This window comes from Mesocricetus auratus, unplaced genomic scaffold (assembly GCF_017639785.1).
Source record: "Mesocricetus auratus isolate SY011 unplaced genomic scaffold, BCM_Maur_2.0 Super-Scaffold_100020, whole genome shotgun sequence".
NCBI lineage: Eukaryota > Metazoa > Chordata > Mammalia > Rodentia > Cricetidae > Mesocricetus > Mesocricetus auratus.
In genome coordinates, this window is record NW_024429201.1 from 429,868 (window position 1) to 442,863 (window position 12,996).

At 42.9% G+C, this 12,996-nt stretch overlaps 1 protein-coding gene and 1 long non-coding RNA gene across 4 annotated transcripts; one reads left to right on the forward strand and one right to left on the reverse strand.

The window, feature by feature from the left end:
• Nucleotides 1–597: 597 nt before the first annotated feature.
• On the reverse strand, nt 598–10,803 carry Tmem267 (transmembrane protein 267). 3 transcript variants are annotated; one of them, XM_021234522.2, is made up of 3 exons: nt 10,699–10,803; nt 5,822–6,208; nt 598–2,488 (listed from the first exon to the last, which is right to left on the reverse strand). In XM_021234522.2, exons 2-3 carry the CDS (start codon nt 6,134–6,136, stop codon nt 2,153–2,155), a joined length of 651 nt encoding a protein of 216 aa, XP_021090181.1. In that variant the 5' UTR covers nt 6,137–6,208; nt 10,699–10,803; the 3' UTR covers nt 598–2,152. The 3 variants fall into 3 exon arrangements, with proteins under 3 accessions (XP_021090181.1, XP_040584800.1, XP_005082842.2); XM_040728866.1 differs by having other exon boundaries at nt 10,648–10,740; XM_005082785.4 differs by lacking the exon at nt 10,699–10,803 and adding an exon at nt 10,390–10,513.
• Nucleotides 10,804–11,426: 623 nt separating this feature from the next.
• On the forward strand, nt 11,427–12,884 carry LOC121133109. The gene is made up of 2 exons (XR_005869840.1): nt 11,427–11,522; nt 12,763–12,884. It is a non-coding gene; the product is annotated as an uncharacterized LOC121133109 (long non-coding RNA).
• The last annotated feature ends 112 nt before the right edge of the window (nt 12,885–12,996 follow it).

Sequence of the window (12,996 nt, forward strand, 5' to 3'; positions counted from 1 at the left end):
GCAGGGATAAGCTCAAGGAGCTCAAGAGCAGCCTGGAAGGATGGCCCAGTGAGAACAGAAAAGTTAGGAAACAGAAGATGGGAAGAGGAAGGGGAAGACACACAAGCCAACAAGAAATGGTGCATTCACAAACATCCTTTACCAGTAGGACCAAGAATAGAGGGGTGATATGGAGAGGGGGCTGCTGGCTGTCTGTGTCCTAGAGGTCATAGCCATGACATCCATGTAAAGAAGGGACATTTCTGAGGGCGGAGGTGGGAGCTGTGTAAACCATCCCGAAACTTCAGTTATTATTTAAGGAACGAATGATGGTCTAAGTGAATTTTCTTTCTAACAAAAGATAGATGACTCCCAAAGTGCCAAGGTGACATTCTTAAGCAAGGTCTCTTATTTTTTTATTTGTTTGGTTTTTGTTGAGGCAAGTTCTCTCTACATAGTCCTGGCTGCCCTGGAGCTCACTATGTAGCCCATTCCTCTATTTTAACGATGTTATGTTTAATATGAAGAGAGAAAAAAATACAAAGGGTTTTACAACTCAGAAAAATTTACATAAGATATAGACTTCATTTTCAAGGATTTAAGCCAGATGTTTAAAAATAAATTTAATTAAATTTATTCCTTATATAATATTTACTAATATACCAACCAAATTGACAGTTGCTTTTGAAAGGTAATAGGTTATAAGATCTAGGCCATATAAAGTAACAGACTGCAAAGAGTTTAATTTAACAATAAGAAAAATACTTTCCAAAGATCAAGAACCTTTCTAACAATGTATCGAGCTCTCTGTAAACCCAGAAGCTTGGTTCCCATGTTCCTATGTTCCCAGTTGTCCACTTTTCCTCAGAGAATAAGGCACACAATCGCTAGCATTACAAATCACAAGTTTAACACAAATCTGAAGAAAACAGGAATCATATATGCCACAAAGACAGAGAGAAGCCTCTGGGATAGGATATTAACACCATGGTAACATCAAACTGCAAATGTAGTATTTACAGCAATGCACTTCCTTCTCTAACAAAGGTTAATCATTTCAACATTCAAACCTGAAAGACCAGAAGAAAAAGCAAGATTTCAAAAAACTACTTTATCTTGACAATCTTTTAGTTCTCACTACAGAGAGGATTTTAAAAAATCATTTCACACAATCTTTTAGACTAGTTTGTAACAGTCTTATGACTGTTACAATGTCAGAGGCCATCAGGAATCTGCATCTGAAACAACAGCATTGTTCAGTACTGTTTCTAGATAACTTTAGTGATGACCTAGATATCATTTTGTCAATGCTCTTTGTTAATAAATATTTTTTAAACTTTCAGTTATGTTTTTCCAATTAGTGAAAATGCTACTCAGAGATTCCTGGGCAAAGACACTAGCCCCTTCCCCAATAAATTTTAGTGAATGTAATTTAAGTAATATGTGGTAATAATTACTTCCTAAATTAATTTCTGAAATCGTAACTTAGACCTAATTCTGCCATCTTAGGTAGAGTTTTGCCAATAATTATTGTCCATAAAACATTTAAAATTATTGCCATAACATACATGAAATGACTGTTAGCCTTCAACACACATCTTATCATCATCTTAGTTATTTTGTCCACATCACTGTTTCGGTATCTCAGGAAAATGTGAATCCAAATATAATGTGAGTTTTCTATAAATCAGTGACTCTAAATTTTGAGGTTTTTAATCAGGAAATGACTGGTTTTAAAGAGACTTCCAGACAATTCAATAGATGTTAGTGTGACAAAACCAGTAAAGTCAGGTAAAGCAACAGCAACGTAAAAAAGCATGAAATATGGGCAAACCCAACACTGCACTAGATGGACATGTGAGAGGGAAGAGTTCGCACTGAGCATGCCTCCGAGCCAGAGGGCCCGAGAATTATAGAAACTAAATAAAACACCTAACGGCGCTTTAAAAATTTCACTCCAGGCTGGGCGGTGGTGGTGTAGGCCTTTAATCCCAGCAGAAGCAGGTGGGTCTCTGAGTTTGAGGCCAGCCTGGTCTACAGAGGGAGTTCTAGGACAGCCAGAGCTGCACAGAGAAGCCATGTCTCAACAAAACCAATTTCACTTGAACATCGCTCTCTTTCGTTACTGTCACGTGAGCTACTTCCTTTCCTTAGGGCCGCGTGTTCATCTGTCTCAGACATCAATGCGCATCCCGTGTTTTGAAGACATCATCTGTCTGGTCCCTGTTAAATGCATGAGGAATGAACACATATGTGGTAAGGATAATGTGGTTATCACATAAAGCCAGAAGGGCAAAGGAGAGGTTTTTCCAAATGGGCATATCCACAGGCCATGACGAATTCCGTCTCGGATATGGTGCGAAGCCCAGGAAATGAATAACATCCACGGGAGGAAGCACCACGCGTCTCTGAGCCTAAGCAGGTGCATGGCGAGCTTCACACTCATAACTGCGACGGGGATCACGGTGGAGCAGTGGAGGAAAGGTCTTCTCGGAAGGGTCAAAGCGGCCTGGGGGAGAAGGAACAGCTGGCATCATTTCCTTCTTTGCAAAAATCTCACTGCTGCTTCTTAATATTTTAACATGTCTAGCGTCAACTGGAAATGCAAGAAAAACTAACATTGCAGATGCACTGGACACACGGTTTCCAGGTTAATGCTTCTCTTCTCTCTCTCTAAGGTATTCTATAGTAAAATTAGCTTTCAACTAAAAAAAATAGATGACAAAAGCACAACCACCATATCCTTTGCATCAGAGGTAAAACAGAGGACTTAGGAATATATAGAATTGGGGCTGCAGATGTGGCTATTTATTATGTATATTTACTTGCTGAGCCATCTTATCAGCCATATTTTACTTTATTTACTTATTTTTTAATTATAAAACTGTTGTTTGGTGACTAGGGCTTCTTTTTTTCCTTTTTTAAAAATTTAGAAATACACTTGTGGGGCTGGAGAGATGTCTCAGAGGTTAAGAACACTGACTGCTCTTCCAGAGGTTCTGAGTTCAATTCCCAGAAATCACATGGTGTCTCACAACCATTTATGAGATTTAGTGACACAAAATAAATCTTAAAAAAAAAAAACAAACAACAGGAACACACTTGTTTTACATGTCAATGCCAGTTCCCTCCCCCTTCCCTCCTCCCCTGCCCCTCACCAACCCCCTATCCCATGCCCTTTCTGCTTCCCAGGGAAGGTGAGGCCTTCTATGGGGGATCTTCAAATACTGTCACATCATTTGGAGCAGGGCCTAGACCCTCCACTGTGTGTCTAGGCTGAGAGAGTATTCCTCTGTGTGGAATGGGCTCCCAAATTCCAATCATACACTAGGGATAAATACTGATCCACTGCCAGAGGCCCCATAGATTGCTGAGGCCTACTAACTGACATCCTCATTCAGGGGGTCTGTTTCTGTGGGTTTCTCCAGCCTGGTCTTGCTCATCACTCCTCCCTCTCTGCAACTGGATCCCAGGAGTTCGGCTCACTGTTTAGCTGTGGGTGTCTGCTTCTACTTCCATCAGCTGCTGGATGAAGGATCTGGGATGGCATTTAAGGTAGTCATCAATCTTATTATCGGGGAAGGGCATTTAAGGTAGCCTCTCCACTATTGCGTAGATTCTTAGTTGGGGGTCATCCTTGTAGATCTCTGAACATTTCCCTAGAGCCAAATTTCTCTTTAAGCCTATAATGGCTCCCTCTATTATGGTATCTCTTTTCTTGCTCTCCTCTAGTCTTCTCCCGACTCAATCTTTCTACTCCCTCATGTCTTCTTCTTCCCTCCTCTTCTCCCCTTGTCTTTCTCCTAACTTCTTTTCCCCTCCCCCGCATGCTCCCAATTTGCTCAGGAGATCTTGTCCTTTTCCCCTTCTCCGGGGGACCATGTATGTCTCTCTTAGGGTTCTCCTTGTTTCCTAGCTTCTCTGGCAGTGTGGACTGTAGGCTGATAATCCTATGCTCTATGTCTAAAATCCATATATGAGTGAGTACATACCATGCTTGTCTTTTTATGATTGGGTTACCTCACTCAGGATGGTTTCTCCTAGTTCCATCCATTTTCAACCATATTTTAAAGTTGTTTTCTTCCTGAGATTTTTAAAAATTTCATTTATGTGTTTCTAGCTGTGTAGGTATGTGTATAAGCATGTAGTTGACCTTGAGGCTAGAAAAGGGCATTGGATCCCCTGGAGTTGGAGTTACAGGCAGTTGTGAGCTGCCACATGGGGGCTGAAAACTGAACCAGGTCCTTGGGAAGAGCAACCAGTGCTCTTGACTACTGAGCCATCTCTCCAGCCCTATTTTAAAGTTTCTAACTGACAAATATTTGCACATGTTTAAGAAATACAATGGGGTGGGTGGTGCACACCTTTAATCCCCAGCACTTGGGAAGCAGAGGTAGGTAGATCTCTGTGAGTTTGAGGCCAACCTGGTCAAGTTCCAGGACAATTAGAGCTGTTACACAGATAAACCCTGTCTTGAAAAAACAAAAAACAAACAAAAAAGTACAATGTGACATTTCCTACATGTATATGTGACAGAGTATCTATGACTTCAATGGTTATCATTTTTTTGTGTTGGGAATACAATTCCTCTTCACCAGCTATTCTGAAACATATTAGTTGTCAGCTACAGTGCTATAGTCATTAGTAGTTTTTCCTCCTGTCTGACTTCATCCCTGTAACTCACCCTTGCTCCATCCCTTCCTATTCTATAATTTGTGTTTTAAATAACTTCTTGAGATATCTAAGAGTATACACACACACACACACACACACACACACACACACACCAAATAAAATATTCCTTCATTAATGCAGGGAAAAGGAAGAATATTTTTATTATAACTGTTTCATAGTAGCCATGAATACTTCTGGAACTTTTTACCAACACTGAAAGATTATTTTAAGTTATTATTTTATTATTCTCCATGCTAAAGCTGAGGGAACAGAATTTTAACCTTGTGTTGCCTTCACTTACAGAAAAAAAAAAAGCTAAGATTTGTCTCAAACTAACAATTACTCCTCCTTCCCAAATGAGTTTCAGAGTCAGACAACCCTGACACGTCCTTGAGTGTGACAAGCAGGAAGAATGCTTTACCACACTCGGCAAATCCTTACTGAACACCTGGTATGTGGGCCAGGTGCCTTCCCAGGCCAGTGGCTAACAAGGCAAAAGCCTTGCTTTGAATCTATACCTCTTTTCTGAAATGTCTGTAAATCATATGCATACAAAAAGGCAGGAAAATCTTTTGATATTTAGAAAATATAGTATCTAGAGAATATTAATTGAGACATCATTGTAAGTTTAGCTTAAATTTGCAAGGCTGGTCATCACAAAACTAAACACTTGAATGCCTCAATGCAATTTTTTGTTTCTCCGCCACAGACAAGTGCGGTCAGTCTGTTGAAATTCGAATTGATGGCCACTGAAGTCATTCCCCAGGAATGAGAACAATTGTAAGCCTCGTCAATTAATGGCGCACACGGGCGGGGCACACTACTGGAAGACATAAAGAGTAAGAGGAGAGATGTGTGGCCCTGAAGAACGGACACTGCCCCGGGGACACTAGCAATGAAAGCTGTCCATTTTCAGCAGTTTGCTAATGTACTCTGGAAGCCAGCGCCGTACTTCTCAGTACAGCTCTTACTTCATGTCTGTGTGGGGCTGTGTGACAACAAATTTGATTAGCAACGTGTCTGTGTGAATCCTTAGGAATTCAAAAAAGTTGAATGAGCTGGCTTTCCTGTTTTAAAGTAAGGCATTCTCTCTATCGTATGATGGCTAAGCAAACCAGCATGGAAATACCAAAGACATTAAAGCCAGAAAATTATAGCGATGTCTTACCTTTAAAGATAGGGATCGAGCGAGAAAAAAATGGTCGATATCAATAACAGAGGCTAAAAACCCAGCTAAAAGAACTTCTCCAAAGTCAGCCTTCTTCTTGATTCCAATGACGACTGCCCATGACCACATGCCAATCACACCGTGTACTATGTTATCTGAGAGGGCACGAAGCCAATCATTTTGGTGAATTATGGGAAACCGGAGAAGTCTATCAGCTACTAGGCAAAAGATCCCCAAACCAAGGCTGGAAATGAGAGATTCTGTGCTAAAACACTGTTGTAAAGCATGAGTCTTTTCAACTTTGGACGCCATCATAAACTGTGTCAGTATATAGTAAAAGCCATCGGGAACCAGCAGTTTATTCTTCTTGTCTTCATCCCCAGTATCCTAAAATAGAAACCGGAAAAAAAAAAAAGAATGAAGGTTATAGACTGTGACTTAATACTTAAGCAAACAACACCAGTCACAATTATAAAACCAAATTGGAAAAATTAGCATCCCTTACATGGTACACAATGTGCTGCATGGTCAAAATAGTAAGTCAGTTTTGCAGGAAAAAGTTTATGTGGTTCTAAGGAGAATTTCAGGAAGCCCATTGAATGTTATTTATCCTTGCTAGGCATTTAAATAGCGCTGTCAGAATGTATATGATATGACAGTGGGCATTCACTGTATCTGTAAAACCAACAACTGCTTGTATGCTTTTGAAAAAAAAAGTCTCCTTTCAGACCTGGAGAGATGGGCTCAGTGTAACAGCACTTACTGTTCCACAACTGCCTGTAATTCCTGTTCTGGGGGATCTGATGCCTTCAGCCTCTATGGATACATGCATGAACATGGGGCATATGCATACACTTGGCACGCACATATACAAATAAAATAAATACCTAAATTATTTTTCTTAAACACATGTCTCTTCCCTTTGGGAAAACTGCTTGTCCCTATGGTACCTAAACTCCAGAGCTGTTCAGTTGGAGGTCCTTGCCTCTAATGTAATGATAACGGTCACCCATGCCAGCTTCCTTTTCCTAAGCAAACCTGATGTGGAATGGTCCTCTTGGAGGCCACAGGCTCCAAGACTCAAAACAGCTGAGGACAAGAAAGTCCTAGAGAAACCCTTAACCCCAGCATTCTGCAGGCCGGGACAGATGGATCCCTCTGAGTTCTGGGTCAGCCTGGTTTACACTGAGAGACTTTGTCTTAAACAAAAATATTCCAAAGAGACACAAAGACAAAAAGCTAATAATGAAGCCATCAAATCCTTGGCTTCGGTGCCAAAGGTTTTTAAAGATTCCCTAGTTCCCACAGCTCAGCCTTTACACCCAAGAGCTACTCTAACATCTCCCCAACAAATACCCCCTTTATCTATTGCTCGGATAACAGATAACCTGGGTCCCCTGCAAGAGCTGCAGCCAGTGTTCTGAACCAGTCTCCTGTATGGACAAACGGACTAGTTCTTCATGCTGCCTTCTACTTTTCTGTATGTTTGGCATTTTCACTTAGAAAGGTTTTAAAAAAGAATCTAGTAAAATTCCAGAAACCCTAATTGATATTGAGAAAAAGCAGATCGGTGGTTGATTGGCTGGGGGATGCAGGGTGGGTTAAAAAAGCAAAGAATCCCCCATTCAGCTAGTTGCGATAACTTTGTATATAAGCCAGGCAGGGGTGGTGCATGCCTTTAATCCCAGCACTCGGGAGGCAGAGGCAGGCGGATCTCTGTGAGTTCGAGGCCAGGCTGGACCGACAGCCTCCAAAACAATACAGAGAAACCCTGTCTCGTAAAAACAAAACAAAACAAAACAAAAAAAAGCAGCTTTTTGTGGAAAAGTAATAATCTGAAAAAACGAGAGATTATAGAGACGGAAAAACCCCACAGATCACCCAATCCAGGTCAATAGAAGCGATGCATTGTAGATGGGTGCTGTCAAAGACAAGGCAAGTAAACAGGAGTGCTTCAAGAAATTCCCCAAAGGCTCAGGGGGAAAGAAAAGGACAAAATTTTGGGCAGTGAAAGATAATATAATTCCCTCAAAGAGAAAAATCATTTGTAGCATGAATAGTAAAACCCAGTTCAAGTTGAAGATCAGAGAAGCAAAGCAGCCAGCCAGTAGCTCTTACCTCTACCAAGGCTGAGATGGAGATCCTGTCTTCCCTGTGACTGGAAACTGAATCTCTCAAGAGACTCTTTGCTTCTTCCTTATATACCCCTCTAGTGCTGGGATTAAAGACTAATTCTTTCTCTTGTAACTCTGGGTGGCTTTGAACTCAGAGAGATCCATCTGTCTCCTGAGTCCTGGGATCAAAAGTGTGTGCCAACATTGCCCAGCTTCTATGGCTAACTAGTGTGGCTGGCTTTGAATTCTGATCCCCAGGCAAGCTTTATTAAATCATAAACAATATATCATCACAGTCCTTCAAGTTTCTTTTTTTCTTTTCCTTCCTTCCTCCCTCCTAAGCATTTGCAATGCTGAGTGTAATACTGAATGCCTGTAATCCCAGCTCTTGGGAGGTGGAGGCAAGTGGATCTTTGTGAGTTCAAGGCCAGTCTGATCTACACAGAAAGTTTCAGACTAGCCATGGTAGCGAGATCCTGCCTCAATAATAAAGTTATTTGCAAAAGAATGAGAAATGGCATCTCACCCACTTTTAAGTGTATTACTGTGGAGTAACACAGAGCAGAGAGAAAACAATCACAACTGTAAGATTCCAAACACAGCTAAGTTATGACACCTCAGCAACAATCCTGAATTTTAAGAGCTCTGTCTTAAAGAGACAAATACATATTGGGACAAAAAGAAAGACATTTCAGTTGGGTGTTGGTGGCTCACATCTTTAATTTCAGCACTTGGGAGGCAAAAATAGGTGAATCTCTGTGTTAGAGGCCAGCCTGGTCTACATAGTTTGAGGTTAGCTAGGGCTACATAGTAAGAATCGAAGAGAAGAAGAAGAAGAAGAAGAAGAAGAAGAAGAAGAAGAAGAAGAAGAAGAAGAAGAAGAAGAAGAAGAAGAAGAAGAAGAAGAAAAACATCTATCATATAATCCTTAATATGAAATCACTTCAGACTGGTAGCATGGTTCAGTGAATAAATGTATTTGTTGTACAAGCCTGGAGACCCAAGTTCCATCCCTATTATCCATGTAACTAAGTGGAAAACTATTTTGACATACTACAAATTATATTTATGATATCACACTTTTTTTTTCTTTTTTGGTTTTTACAAGACAGGGTTTCTCTGTATTGTTTTGGAGGCTATCGGTCCAGTCCGGCCTCGAACTCACAGAGATCCGCCTGCTTCTGCCTCCCAAGTGCTGGGATTAAAGGCGTGCGCCACCACCGCCTGGCGATATCACACGTTTTATTAATGGTAATTGGTGTGTATTCCAAAAGTGATGGAACCCAGGACGTTAGGTCAGCAGCACTCTCTTACCAAGCTACACACCAGCTCTCAGCTGACAAGCTAAACATTCACAGGTGTCATTTGGGACGACGTCTCTACCGTAAGAGCCAATCATCTAATTTTGCTGCGACTTCAAGAAGCCACTTTTTATAGTGGTCTAAATTTGTTTCATTTCCTACTTAACATAGCAAATGCCACCAACTATGGGGACTTCCCAGCAGGCAAAACAGTCATCTCCCTTCCCATAATTTCACACATATTAGCTGGTCTTTTAAATTATATGAGGATTTTTTTTTTTGCTACCAATCATACATTTCTGTACAAATAGGACATTCTCAATGTAAACGCCATATCCTACTTCAGTTCCTCCGTCTCCCTAACCTTGGGGGAAAAGCACAAAACCAAGATCTGGGGGCAGGTAGCCCTGCGCTCAGGAGGTTGAATGCATAAAGTTCACTTGAGTTCAGGAATTCATGGAGGACATCGTGAGACCATGTCTCAAAAAACAAATCACCAAACAAAATAATCACAACAAAGAAACAAAAACATGCCCTGCCCCAAACTGCCTTTATTAGGCTTTACAAACATGGAACTAGAGTTGCTGTAAAAGTTAATACATGTAAATTCTTAAATGCTTAAAATACTAAAAGCAGATCTCAAATCTAATGCTGGTAATCAATAATGGAAATGAACATAAATCTTGTTCACTTCACCATGACTCTAAGGCCATCCGATCTGTATTCGCACGTAAAATATTTAGCGCTTGTAACGACTACGAATAAAATACACAATTATGCGTTTCAACATGTTTCTAATCCCAGCCAATTACTGAAGTCATACTTTTCTGAGGTCCGTGTTGTGATCTAGTAAGTTTTAGAATGTCACACGGGGACAGAAGTCTTAGTGCTTGGAGGATTAGCTAAGTTGTGGTTCTACCCAAGCAAGGGTGGCGGTGTGCTCGGACGCCCACCGGCTCCCCGTTCAGGACTGGGGAAAACGCAAGAGCCCAGGAAAGAAACATCCGCGGGATCCGGAAGGCGAGAGGAGGAGGAGGCGTACGTAGGTGAGCCTGCCCTCCCAGCCCGCAGCCCCGACCCCGGCCTGCCTTGGCCTCCCTTCGAATGCTGCGCTCTCCGCCCGCCCGCCCGCCGGGCCCCAGCTCAGCCATACCCAGCTCGCTTCGCAGTCGGCGGGCGAGCCAACAGCGCTCCGCCCCTCGGCCGCACCATAGAGACGCAGGCGCCGGCCGGAGCGGCCAAGTCCTCTGAGTCCCTGCGGACGCCGGGATGCTGGCTCCTCTCGGAGCGGCTCCTGGCGCTCGCAGGTTGATCTGGTTGGTGCCGTGAGTTCTGCACGCCTCCAATACCCCAGAGAGAAATGGAAAACGTGCAGTCGTTTTCTTGGCTTGGCGGGCGACGAGTCACCCACCTCGATGCACCCAAGTGGAGGCGAGCAGCGGGGACTGAAAAGTCACCTCACCTGGTGCAGGATGCACAGTGGGTCTGGATCTCGAAGGCACAGAAGTTTCTAACTTCCTTCATTGAACGCCCCAGGGATGGCGATGCAAGATCTCAGACCTGACACACCGCAGTGCTCCATCGCCCCCTTGGGGATTTCTCAAGTCTTTGCTAGACACCAGTGGTGGCTGAGGCTGCTCCTATGACAGCAGGGGTCATGGCAAGAACAATCATGACTATGACCTGTTGGAAGCAAAAGAGCAGTGCTAACTACACTCAAATCTGTGACCATATATACTCTTAGGGTATTGTTGAGGCGAGTGCTATCTTAGCACAAGGAAACACCTGGCGTGAAACAGCCCAACAATGCTAAGAGGGACATTCTTTACCTCTTACTTCCTCAAAACAAGTACCAGGATGGAAAAGGAGACCAAAAGTATTCATGACAGTTGGCATCTTCAATATCAAGCAAACTCCTGGGTCACGTCACATACCCTGAAAAATCGTCAACCTGAACTTGCATTTGTACTACTTTAGGATTAGGGCAGTATGGTTCATCTATGTGCCATACAGTCTAGGCTTTATGGAAGCCTATTGGCTAAAGACAGTGACTCATACAGCACGTACTGGACACTTTTGTTGTGCTCTGGCTACAGAATAACTTCAGATTAACTACTGGACAGATACTGGTAAATACTGTTAGGAAAATAAACACGGTGATATATTTGAGAGAGGCTAACTTTGGATGAGGTAGTTTCGAGGACTGTAGACAGAAACTTTTGCTGCGACCAGAAAAGTGAAGGAGCACAGAGAGTGGCTATAAAAGGAGGGCATTTGTCCACCCAAGTAAGTGACCTTATCACTCTTGGTCCATTATACTCCTTTCCTTTGTCTCGTTTCCTGCCTTTTAATGTTAAGAGCCTGAGAGATTAGGATTTAGACTCCCTGGGAGGCTGATAGGGAAAGGGGCCATGGCTGAGTAATAACAGTGGCAAATTTCCAAGATGGCCAGCTTCTTCCCACCAGCAATCCCCTGCAGATGGGCTGGCTCAAGTTCAAGGCCAGATGAGGACAAGAACAGCTAGGACCAACCTACTGTCCTGTCTGTTTCCAAAATGACCAACCCTAAGGAGGGGAGAACTCTTCAAAGGCTTCGGAACCCCAACCCTAGAGAGACTAGATTTTCCCTTTGAGTGCCCCTCCGCTTTACAGAGGGTTTTCCCTTCCGAGGTCAGCTGCATGTTTCCTCACCCCAGTGAGTGCTTTCTCCAACTGCAGACTGTCTTCGGTGGAGACAGCTCTGCTGCTCCCAGTTGAGCTTCAGGTTTCTCATCTTTTAACAGAGAAACAAAGCTGAACCAGATCCCTAGATTGCCACAGGATTGCTAGTTTTCCTTTTTCAGATAGTTTGTTTTGCTTTTTTAAAAGATAGTTCTGACAGAGGTGGGAGTGATCCCCAGCTTTAATTGGAGCCAGTTAGGGTAGAGTAGGCTCAAACCCCCAACCCCACCCCCACCCCGGTATTTTTTAAAAAGTTATCTCTTAGTATTTGTTTTTTGAGATAATGTATCATTTCTCCCCTCCCTTTCCTCCCTCAGGCCCTCTCATATACACCTCCTCACTCTTTCAATTTCCTGGACCATTTAGGAGGACTCAACCCTACATAAAGAATTACAGGCAGCTAAGGATGCTGAGAGTTGGAGAAATAAGTCTTCCCTGGGGAAGAGCATATCAACTGGTTACCCATAACCACAGTCAGACCCGAAAACACATGCAAGTAACATTATACAGACTGATATATACGTGTGCACATAACAACAGTTACTGGGTTGCTGCCCTCCAGATAGCTGACTGCCTGCTTCCTCACTGCTGTAAGAGCGAGGGGAAATGGGACCACCAAGCCTAACTGAAAGCTCGTCCTCTTTCAGGGTTGCAAGGCTCTCCCTTAATTGAGCATTGTCTTCTTAGTCCATGTCAATATATCCTAGCCAATCAGAGCCTGTTTGGGGACTACGAAAACTCGCCAGCGCCCGCCCTTTGCTGGTCTTTGCCCACTCTGCAATCTTGTTCCTGTTTTCCTCAACAGGCATGCCCTCAGTCCTCAGTCCTCATGAGGCCTTGGATGGCCGGCAGCCTGCGGCGGCTCAGAGTGTTCACTGTCAAATCTTCACTGTTTCTCTCCTTGGGATAAAGTCTTTGCTCCATTCACCTTTCATTGTCTGTGTACATCATTCTTTAGAGACAAAAAAAGGGATGAGAAAGAAGAACATCTGTTCATTAGTTCCCCAGGAGAGACTAAATACAAATGATCAAGTGTACA

Excerpts from the sequence above, each read along its gene's own strand:
- Tmem267 (XM_021234522.2), bottom strand. The coding sequence starts at position 6,136 with ATGATGGCGTCCAAAGTTGAAAAGACTCATGCTTTACAACAGTGTTTT. Across the intron at positions 2,489-5,821 it reads CTCGATCCCTATCTTTAAAG|GCCGCTTTGACCCTTCCGAG; the intron begins GTAAGACATCGC and ends CTTCTCCCCCAG.